Source organism: Mytilus californianus, unplaced genomic scaffold (assembly GCF_021869535.1).
Source record: "Mytilus californianus isolate M0D057914Y unplaced genomic scaffold, xbMytCali1.0.p SCAF_9, whole genome shotgun sequence".
Taxonomy (NCBI): domain Eukaryota; kingdom Metazoa; phylum Mollusca; class Bivalvia; order Mytilida; family Mytilidae; genus Mytilus; species Mytilus californianus.
Genome location: NW_026262745.1, coordinates 37,406,779 through 37,433,697, shown reverse-complemented (window position 1 = coordinate 37,433,697; position 26,919 = coordinate 37,406,779). Strand labels below are relative to the sequence as shown.

General features: G+C 32.5%; 1 protein-coding gene across 13 annotated transcripts; it reads left to right on the top strand.

The window, feature by feature from the left end:
* Positions 1-724: 724 nt before the first annotated feature.
* On the top strand, positions 725-18,241 carry LOC127716705 (uncharacterized). Of its 13 annotated transcripts, none has more exons than XM_052222948.1 (13): positions 725-905; positions 1,520-1,637; positions 5,116-5,180; positions 7,178-7,198; positions 8,326-8,352; positions 9,121-9,186; positions 10,285-10,335; positions 10,873-10,935; positions 14,148-14,210; positions 15,546-15,747; positions 16,815-16,880; positions 17,196-17,288; positions 17,678-18,241. In XM_052222948.1, the coding sequence occupies exons 3-13, from the start codon at positions 5,119-5,121 to the stop codon at positions 17,960-17,962; spliced, it is 999 nt and encodes a 332-aa protein (XP_052078908.1). In that variant the 5' UTR covers positions 725-905; positions 1,520-1,637; positions 5,116-5,118; the 3' UTR covers positions 17,963-18,241. The 13 variants fall into 13 exon arrangements, with proteins under 13 accessions (XP_052078908.1, XP_052078904.1, XP_052078910.1 ...); XM_052222944.1 differs by having other exon boundaries at positions 1,520-1,690; positions 5,119-5,180; XM_052222949.1 differs by having other exon boundaries at positions 726-873.
* Positions 18,242-26,919: the final 8,678 nt, after the last annotated feature.

Here is a 26,919-nt window from a genome sequence, read left to right as displayed (position 1 = left end):
GGTATAACAAAAAGTAGGGGTTTTTTGATACTAGAAAAGTATCCCTCATTTGAGATTCTTTAACTTAAATACACGCATCAATCTAAAGTATTTGAGAACCTGTTTGACGACATTACGTCATATAAACAAATTAGATATAGATAAAAAAACTGTAATTTTGTTTTCAAACAAAACAGTATTATTATATTTAGTTTTGATGACCACACTGGTTCATAAAAAAGTCTTATATTCACACCCAAAGGATGGACACATAACTATATGTAAAGGCATTTGCATTTGGACTAAAATTAACAAAAACATTTATAGATATAGCTCATTTATTCTAATATTGATGTTTGCAAACAATGTTGTTGCCGAGGTTGTTTCGTTACCCCTTTCGTACACATGTAGGATTTTTGAACTTCAGGCGATAATCTAGACATTTGGAAAAGTGGGGTGTTATCGGGTCTCGACTCAAAAAGGGGGCATTTCATCATATTTTTGTCTACTCTATTTGTCTCGAACTATTGGGGGTTTCAAACCCCGGTATTACCCCTTTATTGATTCTTCAAAAAAACAAATTAATGGTGGTAATATTAAAAAAAAGGGAATTCGTATAAGAAAATGCAGTGTATTCAGTCCACGATCTCGCTATTTTTAAAGTACAGTATTAATGTAAGACAAGATTATTCGAAATGAAAACGTAACTGTAATCCCAACGATTGATATTTATTTTTTAAATGAACTTTCAAAGGTCACACAACACATCGAGGAAGTAAAATATATGGAAGGTTTTTATATTTTTGTATTATTCATTGTTCTGAACAGCTCTTTGTAGCTTTTGTTTTTCGGATAGACTTGTTTTGGAAACGTCGACTAGGCCATTATCACTTGGTAAGGATTGTGTGTTGTCCGTGGAGCTTCAAGTAAGTCAACATGCAAACAAAAGTTATGTATCTAGAGTCTGTAAACATATCAGTTAAAAGGCTCCATCGTCTGATACCTACGTACGTACTACAAACTTAAACTTATAGAACTGGTCATGAGATGATCTTGATATGATATCCGTTTCGAAAAGTGAGACAACTAGCCTCTTATATATATTAGAAATTTTAATGCCAAATAACCGCCCTTTAATCGAAAACATATCTGGAAAAGGACACTTCCTGATCATTTGTCACCTCTTCTTGCATTTTCTTAAAGCTAGTCAAGGACATCGGAGTTTCTTTGATCCTTAACTGACCATATTTTTCAGATAAACAGATTATGTTCATTGAAAACCAATGCAAGTAGACGCATACCAAACTAGTTCGGAAGTTTATAAATAATAATGGTAATGCCGTAAAGCTATTTTAGAACTATCATCAAATTGAAGGATACCCTTTTAAAATATTTACATTTATTTAAAGAGAAATTTACATAAAATGTTAATAAGTTGTCTAGAGAGGATCGAAAACACACAAATTGATGATCGAATTTAGTTATTATAGCTGTTATGCCCGTCTTCATTAAAAAAGTCGTTTTAAAATTCTTTTTCCAGGAAAAATCCTTGTAGTCGACAGGGACAGGAAACATAACGGAAAAACGTACTGAAAAGGCAAGAAATGAACAGCAACAGTGTTGTACACATAATGATGGAATGAATGCGGGAGTTATAAGTAATTGTTGTCTGAGTTGTTGTCAAACTTTACTGAAAATTCCAATACAGATATATTGTTCTTAAGAATTTGAAACGAAGGTTTAATTTCCTAACATTTATTCAGTAAAAGTACCAGCCAACGTCGAGAAGTGGCAACTAAGAAAATATAATGCCTGTAAAAAATAACTAGAATCATGAGATTTTCCTATTCTTGAAAGATAAAAAAAATCATGTATTTATGATATTATCAATATGTTTAAAAGTTGATACATATTTTTTTATAACTAATAAGTAATGAGGATATATCTATATATTATGTAGTGAATAGTAAAATTATAGTAGTCTCTTCAAATATTGCTGTTCGGTGTGAGCCAATGCTCCGTGTTGAAGGCCGTACCTTGACCTATAGTGGTTTACTTTTATAAATTGTTACTTGGATGGAGAGTTGTCTCATTGGCACTCATACCACATCTTCCTATATCTATATACAATAATTTGTTGCACCGTTTTGGAATATCTATATCACACGGGTATATCCAACTTGTGTCTTCGACAACGTCCCCATTTTCATCGATTGTGACATCGCCGAATGCGACTTTTTTAACATATTTGTACTTGTCATTTGCAACGCGACGGGTGTCAAAAGTGAAGCAGAACTGCTGATTTTTGCTTGGGACCCGTGTTGCTGTATCTATAGTTTTCTCTGTAGTATGTTTGTCTATTGGTCTTCTTTCATTTGGGCATGAAGTTGTCTGTTTGTCTTCGATTTATGTGTTTATTGGGTTAACATTACTCCCTCGGTGTCTTTCTCTTTAAAAAAAAGCTGTTCTTAATATAGTACTAGAATAAAAAAAAATATCGCGATTTAATCAAACTTAAAACATAGTTGTGACGTCATTCTATTGTTGTATCCGTACTTTATTTCAGTGATTGGACTAGCATTTACCTGTAATAAACCATTATGTTACCTTTAACTGTCCAATATTTTAAAAAATAACCCGTCTTTCTTAAAAATATTGGACAGCTGGAGGTAGCATAATTGATTCTTACAAGTAAATGATAGTTCAAGGACTGAATTAATCAATCAATCCACACAATTTGTTTCTTCATTTTGGAAAAAAATTCCAACGAAAGAACAAGTGACAATTACACAAAAACATGTTTTATTAAGGTCACCTTCCAATACAATAATTTCGTCACTCATCAAGACGGTTTCTTGAAAAAAAACTTTTAAATTGATTTGAATAGTGTCAATACGTATTTTTTTCAAGTTTTGGGTTGTCCCCTTTAGCACCAATTTTGTTAATAATACTCATTGTAAGTTTTGTTTTTTGTGCTTTTAGGTATTTCTTTTTGCACAAGATTTTTATACCTCGTCCGTCTATAGATATAAAATTCGACGTCTGTGTTGCTCTCATTCTTCATAACATAATTTTCAGCTACAACGAAAATGAAATAATAAAATAATGCTTCTAACGCTTGATAGATCATGCCGCAATACGAGGACCACAAGATTATATCATAATTAGGAGAAATCGTTCATCTGAAGATAATGTTTTACCAAGTGTTGATGTGCAAGCCACAGATTAGTCCTTGGACAAAATAGCTAATTAAGATTTTTATTAACCACCTAAACCTCACCCTATATACAAAGTTCAAACCGAGAACTTTCTTCATGAACTAGGGGGCTACAACAGTTTTTTTTTAATTTTCAGGTGTCTGCGTTTATTTGCAAGTTTTGTGTTTAAAAAATCAAGGTCAATTTATGTGAACGAGGAAGGAAAGAGAGGACCTTTGTCATACGGGAAAATTATGAATCAATATTTTTTCCATGTATAGTAGGTGAATACGTGTGATCGATTTATTGATCTCCGGATATTTCATGGCGATCAATTTAGATATCCTAACTATATTGATTCATTTTTGCAAGTAAACAAATTAATATTTGGATCACAATTCTCTTAAAATTCATTGAAATAATATAAGAGGGGGAAATTCCGATGAAGAACAAAATAATTTAAATCGCTTTCACGCTTGTTATCTGTTTATGTGTGTTCATTCATTATTTTTTTTAGTGTTGTATTTGAAATAAAATCGACTGCGGTGCACTCGATATGGTTGAACCTTTTTCTGCAACGTGAACCTGTTTTCAAGCGTCATGCGTTTTTCTTTATTTTTCGAAGAAATAAGGAAGTAATAGGAGAGGACTACATTTTAGAATATATAAAACTTGCCTTTATTAGCTGCTATAACTAAATCATCATGGCCGCACTACAATCGGATATATCTGAACACATGATTTTAATCAAAAGTTTGAAACAAAACAATCAATATATTCGAAATCGCTATCTTCTTGTCGAAAAGAATTTAGCATTATGAATATACTTTCATCGTCTTCATCCATTTTTTAGACACCAAATGCATTTGAAGGACTCTATGGAAAATATATCATTTAGTTCTAGCGCACTCAAAAAGCATGATACACATGCACTGTGTCTACATGTACATGTAGTTATACATGACGTAGTTTACCTTCAACTGTACTTTTTGTTTCTATTGTTTAAGTTGAGCTACTTTATAAGGGGGTCAACTTGTAGGATAATATTATAAAGTTTATCCAAAACAATTTACACACTTGATGAAAAAATATCTTAACAAAAGTGTGCACTTGTTTGCTTTTTTCACCTTCTTTGACAAGTTCAACAATGTTTTAAGTAAGATATAAGCCTCCAACACTTCATTCTGTAAAATATTGAGCATATCTTTGGCCTGCGGCCTTAGACCTGTCCAATATTTTACAGAATGGACTGTCATCGCCTTATTTTCTTTACAGAACAGACACCTAGTTGTTCGTTAGTGATTGAGGTGTCTTTCTAAAATGACACATCTGACTGGATTCCAATGCACCATTATCTTTAGTTCTGAATACTAATATATATAAATTTATACCATGATCATACAAATGAACAAAGTTTCTTTCTGTTTTCTGCATGTTATGTTATATTAATCAATTGTCTATGCCTTTTTCTGTTGCAAACGAAACAAACAATTGAAGACAAAGCCTAATGCACAACAGAAAAGTAGATGCCAATTAAAGTCGCATGTCTGCTTTATTAGTTGATTGTTCATTACCCTTGATTACAGTCAAGTGACCGGTTTTGCAAGCGTATTGAGGATGAAACAATGATAATAGGAAATCTCACCAAATACTTGTCATATTGTAGCGATCATTATTTGTTATTTTCATTACTAGTACTTAATTTGATTCGTTTTTATTACATGTTGAGTCCTCCGATGTGTAATTCGTCCATCAGTTAGTGCTAATCTTTGGAATTAACACACATACAATGTTAATAAACATACTATGTGACGTTTAAGGTTTAGATTACTTCGGTCTTTTGTAATTTTTGTAACAGACAAAATGCATTTCAAAAAACGGTTGAAACATTACTGATATGTTTCAATGATGTGTAGATTTATATTTTATTTGTATTCAGATAATGGTTTGGATATTTGAAAAGTGTTGTTTGGTGTTGGAATACATTCGTTTTTCAATGAGAATGTAAGTTATTCATTTATGAATAAACATTAGCTGCACATATATACCATCACTAAGTTACTATACAACACGTACTATATGTTATCCCCTTAATTTATGCTAAAATGGAATGAATCGCTCACTTTTGCAAGGCTATAGTCTTTATATTGACTAGATTACTGAGTGGTCTAAAATATATAGAAGATACCAAGGGTACAATCAAAAAGCATAAGTTTAATAGCAAACAAACAAAACTAAAAAGACTAACAACATTAACAAAACACTACAGCTCTGTGCACAGTGCAGACGTCTTTACCGTTTGACGTATCAATAACTGGAGTTCGAAGCTCGTTAACGAAGCAAAGTGCATTTTTAAGTGAAGTGACTTCAAGAACTGATCAAAGGTACCAGGCTTATAGTTAGTACGTCAAGCGCGCATTTCATCTTCTGAAGGCTCATCGGTTGTGCTAGAATCAAAGTAGCAGTCCATTACAATAGCCAAGTTGAAGAGCATTGAGTAATGTTGTTTTATTCAAGAGAAACAACAAAATATATACGGTCAATGCCCCAAATATTTGTTAGTAAATATGACATAGACTTGTTGCAAGTAGAGAGGTATGTAAAATAAATACCTCCAAAACATTGTGTACCAATATGACAAGAATTATTGTAATTATTATAGTAAGTCTATGATCTGAATGGATAAACACACACTGAAGGAATATGCACAATGTTATACACACCTTACTAATATTTATCATAGTTAAAGTCATATGAAACTTCGAATTTAAAAATAAAAGTTGAATATGTTTTATAGTTTTACTATAAATCAAGTGTACGTGAACATTCTTGTAAAACAAAATTTAAATATACTACCATTGTATAATGGTCTTCCCGTACACTAATTCGCCGATATTTTCCCATATGCAGTGACCTTAACTACGAGACCTTTCGGTAGAACTCCGGCCACCGCACTGCGCAAGTGCGAGGGAAAAACCGTGATGAAAGAATGTAAACAAACGTTCATTGGAAGGTAAATAGTAATAACTGATTCTTAAAGAACACATTTAATACAACAAATCATTAAACCACTATTAAGGAAAAGTTTGAATAACAAATGGGAATGCATGGAAAATATAAAAAAAACAAATATCATGGCTCTATCAATTCACTTATTTGTCACATGCTCCACTTGCTCTAGATCTGTGTTGATTGTTTTTAAATGTCACGATCCGGTGAACTTCGGCAACAAACTCGAAAGTTAGTGAGCTTGCGATCAACAATCACGGTGTCAAATATTATTTGTCGATAATACGTGATAATAAATGTACAAAACGTGCATACAGGACTTAGTTTAGTATATATATAAATAAGAAGATGTGCATGCATTTGTTTGATAATGTCGAAAACATTAAAATTACAAGAAACTCGTTTCATATGACTTTAAATAAATATTCAAAATGGCATATTATGATTAAGAGGTGCAATATTAAAACATGTTTATTAAATCATGGTGTGATGAATTTCCTTAAGCATTAAAAGAATAAATGACTTGAAAGGAAGCAAAAATATTTATATCAAATCTTAAAGATAAACCTTAATAGAAAGTTTAATGTAAACCACAAAATATTAGAAAATAGATAATAAATAAATATATTTAGAATGAGTGAACACACACGCAAGATATATTTCAAACGTCTTGCTTATTTTTTGCACTTTTGTACACATTTATATTCTGCGTGTTTTTTGGTAAACTATTCAGTTTCATTCTGTTTTTGGGCAAGCCGTGAAAGTTATTTATCTTTAGTTAATATAAGGCCAGGATATTCTTTTTCAAAAACTTCCTGCCCCTCCCATCTAATCATTTATATGATGCCCGTCTATTAAGAATAGAGGGACATCACATATTAACTATTTTAATAGACGGGTATCATATAAAAGATATTCAGATATCCCTTTCAAAGCTAAAATGCATCATGTACTGTATAACACTATTGTTACTGTGGATCTTTACTTTTCAGGCTACATAACAGGACAATTGGGTACGTAGTGTGTATATTTACAAATAAGATGTAATACACTCGTGTGTCGGGCAAATAAATATAAATACATAATATAAGAGAGGCGAAAAATACCAAAGGGACATTAAAACTGATAAGTCGAATACGCCATGGCAAAAAACGAAAAATGACAAGAAGACAAACAACAGTACACAAAACACAACATAGAAAACTGAAGATTTAGCACCACGAACCCAAACAAAATCCGAGGGTTATCTCAGGTGCTCCGGAAGGGTGAGCATATCGTGCGCCACAATAAATGACACACATCCTATCACATGAAGTATAGGACATATTCAATTACGTCACTTCAGAATCCTTATTACGACCTCTAAGTCTAATATTTAAGCGAAACTCCATGATATATTTTCAATTTTTCTTGAACTTTGGTTCCTATAGTCATTTTGTTTTAACACCAAATTTTGATTACAGAATTTAGCTTACTCCTTTTGAACTTAGTAGAGAGTAAATGTAAATTCTAAATCATAATAATTATATCCAATAATGAACGTAGGAGTCGGTTACGATGCTTGTGCCCCTAGATCTCAAGTGAAACTCATTTACCAATGCATAGATTTCGATAGATTTTTCGGAGTTTTATGACTAAAGAGTATACAAATATCGACAAGAAATCGGAATCCTAATTTCTATTTTTGATTTGAATGCTGTTTGCACGAAAATCATATCAAATGTTTTTTTACTGGAGTTAAAGAATTCTTATTTCGTTTAGTGCAAATTGTAAGAGTTGACTGGGTTGAACCCTGGACTTCCGTGCTCTTGGAGTAATCCCGCAATTAAGATGACGTCCATGTGGGTGCGCGGGATTTCTAAATATGCAACTAACGTCTGATTGGAATGGGACGTTAAATCCGATGCCTGGTTTTGGAAGAGTGTCGATTGACGTAAAGCAGTCGACGACCAACAATTTAATTTTCCAGAGAAATTAGGAATTTCGATTTGTTCTGTAAGGATTTTAAAACCTTTTGGATTCCAGTTTGGCCTCGATTCTAGTGGCCACCAATTCGACTTACAGTATATAACATATGCATTTTTTGGACTGATGCAATTCTCGAAAACTATAATATTTGTTTTATTTTTTATTTTTCAAGGTTTCAAAAGATGAAGGTCGAAGAGGAGTAAGTAGTTTTATTTTACTTGATAAAAAAGATGAGTTTCAATCCCGTGTAACTTTTCCAACTAAATGAGTACTTGTGGAAATTTCTATTTGCACCTCTATTAATGATACACAGAAAGAATAACAGGATTGCCAAAAATATTGGACTGTACAATGTTTACAAATCACACTAACAACCAAAATCCGACGACTCCCAAAACATGGACGTACAAAGAAAGACAGACAACAACGAACATCGCATGTCTCATGTAGCATTACTTACTAGTGGTGGGGTGAAACCCGTTTTAAGTGCACTCCTTCCCCTTTTTTGCCAATCTTGACCATATGTTGTAACCAACCTGCACATTGTAGCTAATCGTGATCGAAAAAAATCATCAAGTCTTTATATTAAATACACATGTTGTTTGTCAAGTCCATTTCTCCTAGACGCAAGCTAGATGTGACCGAAAAAAGGTTGTCATGAATTAAAGCTGATAAGATGTCGTAAATATCTTTGTATTACTAGGGTATTATCATTATCCCTCAAACATAAGGCCGTATGCGGCTGTAATTATTCACATCTTTGTCCTTTTGTCAAGCAAAGCTGTCTCATGGATTATCATACCACATTTTTGTATAAGCTAAACTCAATAAAGAAGTTTGCAACACCATGCAATCAAATATAAAATAAAAAGAAAAGTAAGCTTATGAAAATATTTTTATATTGACCATATTACATGCTCTTTCTTGGAACTCAAGATGCAATATACTTTTTGTGACTGAATTGTAGACTGCACATGGTAGAAGTTGGAAATGGCACAAGTAACGACAGAAAACTTATAGAAGTTAATATCAGGTAATTTTTAGTATTTTTCATAGTTTAATTCAAACATATATTTTGCGCTTATGCCAAGTCAGAACCCCCTAGTCTTTGTTAGTTGTGTGTGCTTTTTAATATTGGTTCGTTTATATATGTTTTGGAGTACAGTGTGGCATCCATTTCGCTGAACTGTTTTCTGCTCTTTGGTCGAGTTGTTGTCTCTTTGACACATTCCTCGTTTCCATTCTCTGTTCTACATTTTAAAATTACAGTTTTTTCTACTTGCATGGGTAAATATTAAATACTTTTGAATGCAAAGGGAATTACTGAAGACCTGATTTTCTTTATAAAAATATAAACAGCTGATGAGATATTTAAAGTTCGAGAGAAAAAGGTAAAGATATATTGATTTAGAGTACAAATGCTTTCGTCATTAGTGTTGTTTTACTTTTATCGGCGAATATTTTTTTGATCGGTATTAACATTGATTTCGGTCATACAGCCTGTCGATAGTATATCATTACATGTTGATATTTCACAACATCATTTTTATCTCTCAGTCTCTTCATGATGTCTTATACTAAATCCGTTGAATGTGTACTGACTGATACTTTTGTGTGGAAGATCATGATCTATTTATAAAATGTAATTGGCTTTAAACTAGGTTTCAGTAACTACGAGTACTCTTAGATCAGTATTTTGTTTTCTTTGTTTTTATGATAGTGGTTTTAAGCATCGAACCAATCTGTTGAGTTAATGGGTTCAAACTGATTTTTAAAGTTTGTTTTTATCTGCTGCTGTTACACCTTAGTCCCAAATTAAAGAAAGGATTGAGCGCTTTTAAGCCTGTTTTATATTTGTTGTTTGAGTAATGTGACCAATCAGTTGATAATAAAGCCATTTGTTTTGACAGATTGTTCTTATGTTGTGCTATCACACCACTGTCCAAAGTTAAAGGAAGGGTTGAGCGAAAAAAATAATTTAAATCTAGGAGGTTTTGGTTGTATTTGTGCTTCGTATTAATCTGTTGAATTAATCCATTCACGAATAAAATTTGCAGTTAAAAGCTTTACAGATGTATGAAACCCTTAATTTCAACATTTTTTTGTTCATTGAAATATCGTTTTATTGTAGATTGCAGCAACAGGAAGGTCAACTTGAATTAACGAAAGATGAAAATCTACGGTGAGCTGTTGACACATATTATTGAAACTTATACTTCTTTTATTATGCTTATGTATTTTTTTAAAGAAAATGTTGGGTGAATTCAACTGTTTCTGTGGTAAATACTACTTGTCTATTGTTGAATACCTCTAGAAGTCGTTCATGGTTTTAAAATTAGGTTACGCTATGAAATTTGGTAACTGTTTAATTCACAACCTTCGTTTATTTGATATAAATGCCATGTATCTGCTAATTTGCGTTTTTAGTTAACTCATTTCTGTAAAAGTAGCTGATAAATTTATAGCTCATCTACAGCTGTGTGTTCAAAAACAGTTTCGTTCGCATGCTTGCCAATTTTGTAGGACGTTCTGTCATGCATTACAATTCATATTGACTCGTTGATTTCATTATCTTTTTTTTTTTTATCAAATTACTGTATTCAAACAGATTGAAACTCAGACTATGAAATATTCAGGTGTCAATTTTAAGTTTAATCCTATATAAAACAGCATACTGTTCTAGATAAGCTGTAAATGAGAGTTTTTGTGTGTTTTTCAGACTACAAGAATACAAAAGGGAGATTGGTCCACTTCGTAACGAATACAACATGCAAGCAAAAATGCAAGTATTGCTTTCTGCGGAACAACATTTTATAATTTTCCAAAGTTAAAGGAAGCAAATTCATTTGAAATTTTAAATAATTGAAAGATATTTTAAAATGTATCCAATTTGAAAAAAAAATTTATCTTATTTATTACCCAAGACACTAAGATGACACACACTATATAATGAAGTACCCATACAAACCATGTTGGATACAGATTTATGGCATACACATTTGTTATTAAGTAAGAAAGAAAAACGACTCATTGCTCTTCATCTTCGTACTTTATTCGGCCTTCTTAACATTTTTGACTCGAGCGTCACTGATAAGTCTTTTGTTAATGAAAATAAATGTATTTTTAATATGAATAATCATATTGTAAAATCGATATTTTTATTATGAACTAACGGAAGCTATGTATGTACAAAATCGAAAGAAAGAGATGTGATATGGTTGCCATTGAGGCAACTATCAATAAACCAATGATACAAACTCCTACCGTATAGTAAGTTATAAAGAGGTCCCTTGATCACAAACTTTGAAACAATTCAAATTGAAAACCAAAGGCCTGATTTCTACTACAACCATGAACAAAAAATAAATATGGCAAACAGCACCAGCCACAATCAATGGATTATAGGTTTTTGACTTGAGGCAGTTGAGATAAGAATTATTCACATCTTTGTTTTTGCTCAATCCTTCCCTTACATTATTCAGTGGTGATACAACACAACAAATTAACATCAAACATTAAATCACTGGAAAAGGGTTTGACTCGTTAGATCGGCACTTAGCAAACAAATATATGCAACAAAAAGATTAAAGATACAAAGTACCGATCTAAAGGTACGTGCTCGCAGTTACTGACAGCGATTTCAAAGCCAAATGTCAACTTGTAAGTAACCCATCTTCTCATCTTCTACCAGATTGTATAATACATTTAAAAATTAGCACATCTCTTTTACGCAGGCAAAATTAGCTGACGTGAATTGCACATGAATCTCACATGAATTTCACCTGAGATTCACCTCAAACGGGCTCATACATGAAACTCGCGTGAAAATTTTCGTGTGAATTTCATGTAAACCGAGATTCACATGAATCTCACATGAAATTTTTCACATGAATTTCACGTGAACTTTACAAAAAATTTCATGATTTTAATTAAATTTGAAAATTTAGATGTTGTTTGAATTACTTTATTCTATTGTAGTAAATAAACCATTTTGTAAGACGTTTCGGCCACTGGCCTTCTTCGGTTTCTTTTTTATCCTTCTTAACTACATGGTAGATATTTTACTTTCACAATTATTAAGATGTTATAGATTTAATTCCTTGGTAATGTTATGACGTCACAATAACATGACGTCATAATATCTTTTTATTAATGAAAGTCAAAGTGTAAGAAATTAGATATATTATAGTCATTCTTTTTTAATGTTGACCCCAAATGGCCTAATTGTATTTATTTTTTGCATCCACTGTGCTTCAATATATCTTCTATAATTGGCAGATTTTCGTAAATTTGTTGAAGAACTTGAACTGTCATGTCCTCCTTAACATGGTCTTTCTGGTTAAAGTGCTCAGCTACAGCTTTTCCCATGTTATGTCTAATATCGGCTAGGTGTTCTTTGATTCTTTCATTGAGGGATCTTTCTGTTTCTCCTACATAGACATGGTGGTCACATTTCCCACAGTGTAGTCCATACACAAGGTTTAAAGTTTACATCCGTGAATGTTGTCTTTGAAAGTGAATGTCTTATCCCCAGCACTTTAAACCAGTAAGACCATGTTAAGGAGGACATGACAGTTCAAGTTCTTCAACAAGATAACGAAACATCTGCCAATTATAGAAGATATATTGAAGCACAGTGGATTCAAAAACTAAATACAATTAGGCCATTTGGAGTCAACATTAAAATTGAATGACTTTAATATATCTAATTTCTTACACATTGACTTTCATTCATAAACAAATATTATGACGTCATGTTATTGTGACGTCAAATTATTGTGACGTCATAAAATTACCAAGGAACTAAATTTATAACAGCTTAATGATCGTGAAAGTAAAACGTCTACCATGTAGCTAAGGTCAAGTAACAGTAAATGGGCTATGTCACAGATTTCAGTAAAGTTTTCAATACAACTCTGGCTGGATGAATTACAACTGAAAATCGAAAAAATAATGCATTTATCTCATTTATCATTTGAATTATTACTGGTTGAATTCTTACAAAATGGGTGAAGATTTGTATAGAAAGAACATGAAATCGTCGAAAAACCTTCTAAAATTTGTCTTAAAATTGCCAAATCTCTTAATCTACTCCATAAGTTTTTCTTAAAAAACTATATATTGTTGATACATTAATTTCTGATATAATGATGCAAAATGAAGATAGGGTCACCGACTTCGTTTTTACGGTATACATCATTCAAAGCTGTGTTATTTGGGAAAAAAACACCAAAACGTCGAAATAATCGTAACGTCACCGCGTTGAAGGCCGTAAAACGTTGATTTTTGATGTTTTTCACTACCAACAAGGTAACAAATTGATTATTTGACAAAAAACGAAGTCGGTGACCATATGATTATTTCACATCATTAAAACAGAAATTTATGTGTCAACAACATATAGTTTTTTAAGAAAAATCTATGGAGTAGATTTAGAGATTTGGCGATTTTAAGACAAATTTTAGAAGGTTTTTCATCGATTTTATGTGCTTTCTATACAAATATTCACCCATCTTAAAAGAAATCAATCTGCAATATTTCAGATAATAAAAGAGATGAATGCATTATTTTTTCGATTTTCAGTTGTAGTTCAACGGGCCAAGGTTGTATGCAAAATTTTAGCAAAATCTGCGACATAGCCCATTTACTGTTCCTTGACCTTAAGAAGGATAATAAAGAAACCGAAGAAGGTCAGTGGCCAAAACTTCTTACAAAATGGTTTATTTACTACAATAATATAATATGTGTTCCCTATTGGAATTTTGAAACAATGAATTATTTAATTTCAAAAATTCACGTGCATATCACGTGAAAAAAATCATGTGATTTTCATGTGAGTTTCACATATAAGCTCGTTTGAGGTGAAGTTCACGTGAATTTCACGTGAGATTCACATGAATTTAAATCCACGTGAAATTGATGTGATTGAAATTTCCCTGTGTAGGTCATAGTTTTATTCAATGTAAATATTGATAGTGTCACTTTCTCTTAAAGGCTTCAAGATTTTAAGGAAAAAATAAATGTGCTACAAAGGGAAAAGAGTGATGCGTTAACAAGGTAATATAACTACATAAGAGTCCATTACTAGTTGTAATTTATATTGGTATTGCTTTTATTGCATACACATGTTAATACATGCCTCATTTTACACTCTAAAAAAATTATTTCCCCCTTAATGTTATGTTAATCAGCTTTACATTTTGTCTGTATCAATAGTTGCATACTTCTTAGATGCAGACCGAATTCAGTTATGATTGGTCTGATATAAATATCAAACATTAATTGTCGTCCTTTATTTAATGTTTTTCAAAAATTATCTTTCTAAATCAGTGGGACCATGCGTCCAGATTTAGTCTGTTTTTTTTTCAGAATCTCGTTATCTATTTTCAACCGACAAATACATATGGATGCCATGATTAAAACAAACATGTTTGCCGTTTAGTAATTTTAAATGTTTCATATTGAAGACTCTGATTCCAATTTTAAACTAAAATGACTGTCATTACAGAAAGGAATTTTAAATTGGTCTCTGTTGGTAACTGTCCAACAGATATAATTGATATTTTGCATGTTTTGAATAAAGGAAATATTTTTATGCACGTCTTAAATCGAAGAACATAATTTTGAAATAGGAGCAGGTCATCCTATGCCAAAACGGGTCACCAATAGCAAAAGGGTACCTATGATAAAACAATTAAAATTAAATATTGATTTCATGCGCACGAACCTTGTTTCTTGAGATGTTAGTCAGTTACGCTCGAGAAAAAGGTTGGGAAGGTAATAAATATTAAATGTTTGGAAGATTCAAAATCAAAACGAGGTTTGAACATAACATCTGCAGCCCAAAAAGACAGCATAATCTGTCTAACGTCAACATAGATTAAAATGAAAAGACATAGGAAATAAATGTACATATATGGAAAGATGTCGTTTAATTGACGTCATATTGTGCAGAAATTTTAATGATATGATTCCTAAAATTTGTAATTTTAATTAATACCTATTACTTTTTTAACGATCCTTTGTCTGAGTCAGTTGGTCAATTATATTAGGCGATGACTTTAATTTGAATGACGCAAACCATGCTGAAAATTGTAATAAAAAAATTCAATGCAGTTTGACATGAATGATTGCTTTGTCATTCAAGGTTAAAACTCTACTAACAGAAATAGGTTCAGGTCAATAACAGCATATGTACTGGAAAATTTCAAAACTGTAAAGTTAGCATTTTGTCTAAATGGACCATGAATACAATATTATATTTGTGTATTTCCTAAGATGAACAAGGATATTATAAATAATGAGGGAAAAAACAGTTTCGACCAGTGTTTTTTTTAGAATAGCTACTAAAATTTACAAGTAAGAACACTTTATTATTTGTTTTTGTTCTAGATTGAGTGAGGTGATGGGGTCAAAACTACGCGACAATAATCCAGCAATTACAGACCTAAATGATCCAAACAGACCAATGAAACTTGGGGACCAGTTTAGTGAGTTGTATGAAAATGAATGGACTGATGCCTACTCTGTATTAGAGGATTCCGAAAAATTAACAGAAATCGAAATCATAGAAATTCTTATAAATATTCTCAACGTAAGTACATGTGTTTAATTCTTTCTGATACTGTTGCATTACATTTGGATAGAATTTCACTACATTTGGACATAAATACACTAATTTTTATTAGATTTGTGTTATTTTGGACAAAAGGAAACCCATTTGATATTGGGTCGTCAAGATGGTTACTTATTCCTTATTCGTTACTTATTCCTTATTCATTACTTATTCCGTATTCGTTCCTTATTTGCATTTAATATGTTGCCCCTTTTAATGCTTTCTTTTCTTTTCTTTTCATGACTCTAGTGTTAGTTTTTGGTTCGAGGAGGTAAAATTACCCTGTTATACCCTGTTAGCGCGTATACTTAGAACTTATAAAGGCATCAAAACGGCAAGTTACCAAAACCCGATAGTCTAACGTTGTGACGGTAAACACGTTTTACAAACTGATTTCGCCCAGAGACAGGTTAATTTGTGGTTGGCACACTTGCCTCCTTTCAAATATCTCAAAAAGTCATTTAGTTAAGAAAGAATGATCAAAGTAAAGAATGTTATAAAAAGTAGCGATTACGGAAAAGTAATAAGTAACAAATAAGGAATAAGGAATAAGTAACCAACTTGGCGACCTTTATTTGGTATGATGTATTCACTTTCAAATCGAGCAGCAGGTAACAATACTAAACAACCATTCAATTGAATGGATTCTTTTTTCACTTAGATTCTAATTTTTAAAATAGAAATCAACAAACTTCAGACTTATATTTCAATTTGGCTAAAACTTTTTAGTATACTAGTAGATAACTGTTATAGATCATGCTAACGATGGTTGAAAACTGAAAGGTAAAAAAATTTACTGATTATAACACACTTTATCAAAATTTACAGACTTAAAACAACTGAAAGAAAGCAATGAAAATCAAAGGGACAATAATAAATTCTAAAGTAAACTTGAAATGGATACACAACACCACGGCCAAAAGAAAAAGTCAAAACGAAAATGCTTACAATAGTCGACAAATCAACGCACACTAATATCGTTACTTTTAAAATCAAATTTATATCTCCATTTATTGAAAATTCACATAATTTGGAATTTCTTGAAGGTGATTTATGAGACATGTTTAGCAGATGTGTCTCAGCAGCTGTCGGGACACAGAAGCACTGTTCATGTAAGAAAATAATATGTATTGACAGGAAATATTAAGATGGGACAAGGCTTTCCTAATGTTCATTGTTTTACAAGAAAATAGTTATCAAACATTAACATTTTGAGAAAAAAATCGTTAATTGAAGATGGTTCTCTTTGCTTTTTTGTGGACCAATTAAAGTTAAATAAACCATTTAACCAAACATTTAATTATTATGACATTGTATTATAAATTTAGCAATTTTTTGCACTGTTTAGTATTACATTCCGACTACTAAATTAGTTTCAAAGTTTTGTGACAACATACAAGTTGATAGTCAAAAAGATGTTTTTGTAGGGCCTAAGTGATGATGAAATAGAAGGGTTTATAAAAGCTGTAAAGGATTCCATAAAAACCAATGCATCAAAGTATATTCCACTACTCCGTAAGGTAGGTAGTATATTTTACAGATGACGGACAGATGTATTTAGTTTTAAGGAGGCACGCTCGACTGTGCACACTTTGGAAAAACGGGAGAAAAATTTTCAACTAGTTCACCGTTGTAATAGCCTACAATTATATGATCCAAATACTACTACTGTTAACCAGTAAGGTTAAAATTTGCTTTCACCTAGAAATAATTGTAACTACAAGTAAAACAAAAAATGTAAAAATACTAACACAGATCGAACGTAGAACTTCATATAACTGTAAACAGTAGTTAGATTCATACAAATTTCGATTTAAAGGTTATTCAAACAAATATCTTAACTATATTTCTACACAACTGCATATGAAGAAGCATTGTAATCTTTAAACCCTATGCCTCATTTTTTCAGAAAATAACCAGTGACAGTTCAAGTTGTAAAACTGTTGTTCAGCACAGAGATTGCTGTCTAGCATACATAGAAAATTGTGTCAACCTTTGTTACTATGTAGCTGTCCAAGATCCACCAATGGTCATAGATTTTGAACCTGGACAGATATTTGATAAACAATCATGGAAGGAATACACTCGTTCAGGAACCCAGGTTGAATATGTAGTATGGCCTGCTTTGTATCTGTACAAAGGAGGTTCTATTATGTCTAAGGGTGTTGTTCAGCCTAAAGAAAACACGCTATGATGATATTATATATGTTATCAAATCGTTTAAAAACAAAATGGTCTTACCATTTCATCAAAAATAATATCTCTGTATAATGTTTATAAAAAAATGATTTTAAATTATGAGGCTAATGGACGTATTTTTATTTTAGAAAAAAGTAAGACATGTGTCCATCAAATAGAAAAGTAAATCATTTCCATTATATATACTGTCAATATTATTAATCATTTAAAGATACTGTTTGCATAACTTTTGTTCTTTCTTTCTTTGTTATATCACAATAAAAAAGAACATATCTAAAAATTATTGTACTTTGGTTATTTATATCAGAAGAATTTTTTCATTTCTCATTTACATAAAGGCAACATTAGTATACCGCTGTTCAGAAGTCATAAATCGATTGAGAGAAAAACAAATCCGGGTTACAAACTTAAACCGAGGGAAACACATCAACTATAAGAGGAAAACAAAGGAACAAAAGAAACACTGAAGTGCAACAAAAGCAAACGCCAACATACATTGAGCCGAACTATTTGATAACAACTGCCATATTCCTGATTTGGTACAGGACATTTTAAGAAAAAGTGGTAGGTTGAACCTGGTTTTATGGCTAGCCAAACCTCCCGCTTATATGGCAATGTTAAAAAATATCACTAAAATGACAACACTACGTGACAGAAATACAGCACAAACACACGCAAGAACATTCATCACAGAGAAACGCACAAATAAATAATATAATAGTCGATACAACATGTAAACCGCAGGATAACAACGATCATCTTCCATTTACGACAGACAGCACAGGACATCACAAACAGTGACGTATTTTTGTAACGAATATATAATCTTGAAATTCCAACAATTATTTTCACAATACTAGTCCAAACAATTATCATGATAATGATGGTATTGAAAGGCTATTTTATAATTATTTGGACTACAAACGATTAGACATAACACATTATTTAACGGAAACCACAACAGAAACATCATAAATAAATACATGAATGTTGGATGTAAAGAATACCGAGACACGTCGTATAGAAATGGAAATTCACACTTGGCAAAAACAGTCATATTACAACATACCATGGAGGCAATAATAAACACAAGTGGTCGGCAGACATCATCTTTGCCAAAAGAAACAGATAAAGCCAAAGTGGTATTTGTTTCGTTTTTCTGTTCGGAGTATTCTTCATTTTATATTGTTCTCTATGTATTGAATTAGGTTTTCCGCTGATAAAAGTCGTTTTGATACCCTGCATCAAAACCTTTTTATTAGACAATATATTTCTCATTTGTTATTTTTTCAATAGCCGATGCGCTTTCAAAAATTTCTTTCACCAGTATGACTCAAAGGTTAAAAATATAGCGGACATTGTTAACTAAATACTAAGCTATATGGATAGAAGTGATCTAAAAAAATAGCCTTTAACATCAAAGTTCATATTTTGAAAACTGTTTTAGATCTTTGTAAACTTGTACAAATTTACCACATGGTGTTTTATAAATCACAACCACCACCAACATATGGATAACTGATAGGTGAATGTCTATGACACAAACAGTCCACAATCAATTATATCAACCAAGTGATAGTTAATCAAACTAAAACATACTGGCTTTGCAGCAAAGGAACAAGAAGTTTAGCATTGCGTTAAGGGATGGTGAAATGATTTCAATGTTTATTAATAGACGTGTTACGAAATGGTATATACTCGACGGTGAAGATGACAAATTAGACTTTAAATGTGGGTATCGTATCAAAACACAAAAGTGCTTTAAAGATTTAAGTTACCTGTGTATCTACTGATGTCCACGTATATTTGTTCCTTATAACAGACGTCCCTTTGAAAACTTTATTATACATAAACAATTTCATTATAACTACAACTCCTTATGGAACAAATATTCCATAACAATTATTTTGTGAGGAATAAAAATTATAAATCCCATAATATACAAGTCAACAAAAGAAACGAAACTAGGCAATGTATTTTCCATATATAATGAAATTGGATGCATTGTACCAAGGTAAATAACTGCCCAATTGGTCTAATATTTACAGATTGTTATTTTCTTATCAAAACCATTGATTTAAGGCAAATTCGCGATTTTTTTTTTATTTGCAATTTTTTGTTATTTAAAAATCGTATTTTCACCCAAAAATTCAAAAATCGATATTAGAACTTAAAAATTTAAACATAAACATGTCCTGCTTAAAAGTCTGAATGCCTTTGCAAATATTTGAATACTAAATTCTCATCTTCGAAATTAAGTGCCTACTTTTGTCATCATTTTCCGCAAAATAAATTTGCCCCCTGTGTTCAATAACACGGTATTTTCTCACTTTCCAATTTGGTCAGATTTTTTTATTTATATGCATTTGCTTTGCAAATGAATGTTTTTCATTGGAATATTTAACAGTTTTACCTATTTTCAGAATCGCACTCTGATTTATTTTTGCAATTCTACTATCTTGTATATCGCAATCCTGTGTATCTGCATAGTGCATCATTACCAAAATCGTTTTGTTTATTTAGAAGTAGTTTCTTGTACTTAAAATGTCTGAACTTTCTGACGGAATTTAGCCTTTTCATAATATTATTGACTTTCGGAAATCCTTGTTCATTTACATCAGTACTTTCGGAATCCATAAAATTTGGAAATTCAACACGTTTGCCTTCAAATTGTATATCACCGACTTGTTCTGGTAGATAAGGGAAAAATGGGTCCTCTTGATTGGGACTCTCAATATTGTCCTGGTTAGGTGATAGACTTAACCGAGATAGAGTGTCTGCAACCTGCATATTTTTGGCTGGCTTATAACGGAGCTCGAAATTGAACTGTTGCAAATTTGCTACCCATCAATCATATAGAGCCCCTTTAAGCTGTTTTTGAAACATAGGACTAAGGGCATTATGATCGCATTCAACAATGAATTTTCGACCTCGCAAATACATTGCACAATCTAGAATCGCGTTACCATCCCTAATAATTATAATTTTGTAGGTCCGTATGATCTTTGCCATTTGGTCAAAGACTTTGACCCAAAACGAATAACACGCACTTCCTTGGTATCGTAAGCTTGCTCCTGATACTGGTACAACATGTATCCTATACCTTAAGCACTAGTATCCACTGCTAAATAAAATTCAGTATTAAATTTGGAAATTCTAGATAGGAGAGTTTGTTAATAACAATTTTATCTTGAAAACAGCATTTTCTTGTTCAGGCGTCCACTTAAATTAGACATTTTTACGCAGTAGTTTGGTTAGCGGTTCAACATCGGCGCTAAAATTTGGAATAAACTTCTTGAACCAATTCAATAAACCTAGAGTACAACGAAGTTCTCGTACAGAACGAGGTGACGGATATTCCTGAATTGCAGTAATTCTATCGGGCGGAGGCTGTATTCCATCTTTAGAAATCAGATGTCCTAGAAATAAACACGATTTTTGTGCAAAATGACATTTCCTCGGGCCCAATTTTAGACCAGCGGCTTATAAGCGATTAAATAACTCGCGCAAATTACTAATGTGTTGATCAAAAGTTTCCGATGTTATAAGATCATCATCTAAATAGCAAAGACAAGAATTAAACGTTAAGCCATGGAGCACTCTGTCCATTAAAAGTTGAAATGATCCTGGCGATGAGCTCAAACCCATTGGTAATCGGAGGAATTTATAAGTCCCGTAGCAAGTATTAAAAGCAGTATAACGTTGACTTTCTGAATTTATAGGCATTTGAAAAAATCCTGAACTCAAATCAATATGTGTTATAAAGTTCGGTGTTCTGCTTGAGAAAGACTCTGTTAAATCCTGCAATTCCGGAAGTCCATAAAAAAACTGCTGAGTTTAGGAATTCAAATAGCGATAATCGCAACAAAATCAGAACTGTGAAAGACTTTTTGAAAATTGAGAATCACTTTTATTATTTTGAGTGTTTTAGTTCGCTTCGAAACTAACACAATTGGACTTATGATGGGTATATCCTCGGTTTCATCGACCGGGGCAATTATTCCCTGTTTTAGCACATGATCTAAATGATCCCGAAGTACTTGGTTTTTTTTATCTGGAGTAAGACGATACGAACGTTAATATTTTTGCTTGAAATCTGGTTTCAGAATAATCTTGTGCTGTACAACAACGTAAAACCTAAATCAGATAAATGCGTTGGGATATCAAAATATGACAGAAATTTTGCTCCGCTTTCAACCTCTTCGGAAATCTTTTGTTGGGTCTTGAATTTGAACGTTATTTCTTCAAGTTTTCCATCGTTTGGAATCGTTGTAACATCAAAATCATTGTCCAGTATCTCAAATTGGGCTAAAATTGTTCCACTTGAGATGACAACAGTCTTACTTTATGGATTAAATATTTTGACGGGCACCAGTTGGTCCTTATTTACAGAAACTACTGATTTCGCTGTGACAGCACCCAATTTTAATAAATAATTGTGACTCGTGCAGATCCCTTGCACACCATGTAAAATATTAACACGAACTTTGCCCCATACTATCATCTCAAAATTCGGCAAAATAGATAAGCGCTTTTGGTTTTTCACTTTACTAAATTGAGAAAAAACAGACAGTTTAGAAAAATCCAACACTATTTTCTTTGAAAACAAATAGTCTGTTCCTAATAATAAATGATGTGATGTTTGCGAAAATATATTTAATAAAACCCAATGTTTTCCTTGCGATATTTGAATTTTTATCCGCGAACACCAACAATGTTTACAGACTGGTTATTTGCTAAAACTATTTTCTCACTAGTTGAATTAACCCACGACTTGAGTGTTTCTGGTATGGAATTGAAAAGTTGTTGTGAAATTACATTTATTGAGCTTCCCGTATCTATGAGAGCAGCTATTTTCACATTAATAATTTGTACTGGCAAATAGATAAACTTGTTTCTGTTTTCTGTAGTTGATATAGAATTATCATATTCATCATCAGACGTTGGAAAAGTGTCAGATTGTATATTGTTAGTAACTGATCTAGAAGGAGAGCGACTACGCCGCCTGGCACCTAATATCGCCGTCCTCCCGGTGGGCCGTGCCTGGAGTCCCCCGGGATCGTTCGGTTTTCCGAAAGTTTCATACAACTTACTGCTGAATGACCAATTTGATCGCACAGCTGACATTTAACATCTGAACTAATAATTCCTTGACCATTCCAATTACAATATCGTTTAATATAATCTGGAGAATTACAATTGAAACATAGATTACTCGACGCATGGGAGGGATCAGGTGTCTGTTGACGATTGTAAGAAAATCTGTCAGTACGTCTGTTTTGTTGTGCATTTTCTTTTGAACTAGTTAAAGTTAAATCTTGGACCACCTTAGTGAGGGTATCTATCTGTGAGTGTAATGCTGCAAAGTCAGATGTGTTTTTGTCATTGGATTTTGGGTGCTTACTAGCCGCAGCAACCTGTAATTCTGCATTCCTGTATCCATACGCTTCTCCCATTTTATCGGCTGCTAATACAGACGGACTGTCCCTATGGTTTCCTGCCCTTACAAAGAACGCTAATTGTTCGGGTAACCATTAATAAATTTAGCTAAAATTTCATGATCTAGTTTTTTCAAAATATTAGCTTTTTCAACAAGCTGACAATAAAAATCGTCAATTGACTGACCTGACGACAGCGATAATTTATCAAACATTTCACTGTCTAGCATTACAGTGGGACTTTGCCAGTCCAAGTCAACATATTTAGTCTGGAATAACTGTACTATACTGTCCCATGACGATTTGTGTTTCGACGAAAACGTATTAAACCAGGTTAGTGCCGGTCCAGTCAAATGCAAATGTAATGCCGCAATTTTGCGATTATCATCCAATGGTGAAATGTTATGAAGGATTGCATAAGACTCACATTCCGATATAAATATTGTCGCATTTTCATGAGGATAGCCCCCAATTTCCGTTAGCAGTATTTGAATAAGTAGGTAAAACTAGTTTTGGGGATGGAGTAAGTAAGTAGGTAATATCAGGTTCATGTAGCTGATTGATGTAACAAAAACTCACCTGATAAATAAGAACCTGGGTAATCAGTTTCTAGAGAATGTTCGGAATACTGAGACAGAGGTGATATAGAAACTGGTAAAGGCAGTGGAGGTGTGTCAGGCGAATTTACTGGACTTAATCCGAATTCGATTTCACTGTCGTACTCGTCGTCGTCGTCGAAGTTTGCAGAGGCTGGTTTTGAAGTCATTTCCAAGTTTATGCTACTCAACTAAGAAATAACACGTACATGTAGCGAGTTGATGCTCACATACTTATTGCCAAGTAGCCATATAAAATGTTATAAGAGTAGGCAACTTTGTTGAATATTCTAAAGTCTATCGAGTTAAATCACCTCTTCTACTTATTATACCTAGGCTGCATACATACAGTTATTACTCAATACGATTTGTGGGGTTGTGTAGCAAGTAAATTCTCACATACACTGAAGAAAAATACACAAACCCATTTACTTAAAGACAATCTTTATACATATATTCCGTCATACAATTTGTGTGTTTGTGTAGCAAGTTAATTCTTACATACACCAGCCCATATAATTATTAAACACTACAGCGTGATAACTTCTCACATACAAAACTAAATTCTTGAAGTAACAGACATGTCATACAAGTAGCTAAATATGTTAATTACAATCTGTATTAAACCTTAAACACAGTCTAATTAATCAAAGCGTGGCTAATGCAGGAGATGGATGAATTCAATCCAGATAAAGAGCGAACGATAAGCTGTATTTAGTGTGTAAATCGTTATGTCGTTTCCTGGATGCCAATAGGTCCAAATTGAAGTCTGGTGAATTCTGTCATAAATAATCGTTTAAACTGGTTAAATATTTGTTGACTTCCAATATCTGCTTATGTAAAGTGATATCCTCCTTTAAGAACTGGTCTGGATCAGGGTGGTCATGAAAAAGATTCCACCAGTAAATGGAATAGTATGGAACTTGTAAAAAAAACAAGCGAACAGCTAGAAAACGGTATACAAATTTGTAAATGTCCTTTATCCTTGGCATAGGTCGGTAACGACTTGAAAATCAGATGATTTCAAAAATATATATTTCCCGTTTTTAACAGTTGAATAACATGTGCCCCGGTACCAGGGTGGATCCACCAATCTATTTTCGTATCCGGGTGTCTGTCATGGCATTGGTCTCGTAAATATTTGCCTTTACTGTCTATTAATACAATAGGAATATTGTCCAAGGCAACGATCCAATATCACAAAGCCGTGGTGCCAATTTGGCAATATTCTTCTCAGCTTTTGATGCGAGACTCATTCGGACAACAAAATAGAAAACTTTCAACAAGAAAAATGACTGCCGCCCACGACCACGTGTTTCTCCTTCAGCTGCAAAATCCAAACGTCACGCTGTCAACGTATATTTGTTCCGCCTAACAGAAGTTCCACTGGAAACTTTGTTATAAACAATGTCATAATATGTGTTCCTGTTGGAACAAATATTCTATATACCATTTATTCCGTTTGGAACATTTACTGTGATATTTATTCTAGTGGAAATAATATTCCAGAATATTGTTTCTATTTGGAACTTATATTATGAAGGAACTTCTATTCCGTGACAACATGTAGTGATGCACATCAATTTTCCGACTTAAAACTTATAATTACCGGCTCCTAAATGTCTTTAATACCTTTGAAGTCCTCCACCATGATATGATTTTGCCTTGGACGGGGACTAACAAGACAAGTCAATACTAACATAAACTGCACATCTTTATTCTCAAATCATCTTACATCAAATAAAACAAAAGCAGTATGTAGATCCGACCTTACACCCTAATAACCTGATATAGCCCGACCTCGAACCGGACTCAACCGTATTATATAACAGTACAGACAGTGGGACGACCGATATCATGTAGTATTGTATGGACACCTGTCTGTTGTTGATGACTGTATGTTGCCTTCTTGATGTCCGTTTTATTTTGTTGTTGTTGGGCTGCTGTCTCATTGATGTATTATATAGTTTACTTATCTTTTATTTACGTCTTTCCATTTGCATCATTTCATCTAATTAAAACGCAAATTACATGTACTAAGGGAAAAACTATCATTTAACAATGAAAAGGGGGGTAAGTGGTGGTGATGTTACTTCCTAAAAAAATATTCTGTTTCTCAACTGGAAGAAAAAATACATTGATCAGGGAAAAGGGAAAAACAGATTGTTGAGAATATTTTTCTTGTTAATCTAATGTTAAATTCTTAAATTATTTCGCTCTGTGTGCGACTAAATAATTTATATATTGATTCTTGCGTTTGTTGCAGCATAATGACACAAATGACCGAGAACATCTTAAAAAGAAAGATGTCCTTTGGAAACACAATAGATTGGACAGTTGAAGTGATCTTTGAAACAGTCATCTCCAGAATTAAATATACCCCTCCCTTATACTATTACTGTGAATACAATAAAATAATGAAGTCCATAAGAAACACATGTATTGTTTACAGATGACTTTAGTCTAGATATATCATAAAATCTGTAAAATATGTGAAGATATAGAATATCAAAATTTTATGTGTAAATGTATCGAGTACACCTTTTGGATTGAAATATGGTGAACGTGAAATCAATTGCAGTAAGTGCAGGATATTTTTTGATAACTTCTTTATTCAAAAGTAGATACCCACTAGACAAAATATTTGTCAATCTTTTTTATATTGTGTAAACTGAATAAGCTGAATTTGTTACAGTAAGTAAAGTATTATTAATTATTAACTATTCATTATTATGAATAAGGGTATTTGGTATATTGTTTACTTTTTAGACATCTCTAGAACTGCAAGCCAAAGGATGATTAGTTTCGCTTCAAAATAGCATTCATTGAAAGAAATAAAATGTCCGTAGTATTCAAATGAAATGATTGTACTGGTAAAAGTCTTTTTCTTTGAAATGATACAACTTATGGAGTCACGT

Bases quoted from the DNA above. Each gene is read 5' to 3' on its own strand.
- LOC127716705 (XM_052222944.1), top strand. From the start codon at position 1,619: ATGAATGCGGGAGTTATAAGTAATTGTTGTCTGAGTTGTTGTCAAACT. The intron at 9,187-10,284 runs GTAATTTTTAGT...GTTTTATTGTAG, and splicing joins CTTATAGAAGTTAATATCAG to ATTGCAGCAACAGGAAGGTC. The intron at 14,211-15,545 runs GTAATATAACTA...TTTTTGTTCTAG, and splicing joins AAGAGTGATGCGTTAACAAG to ATTGAGTGAGGTGATGGGGT.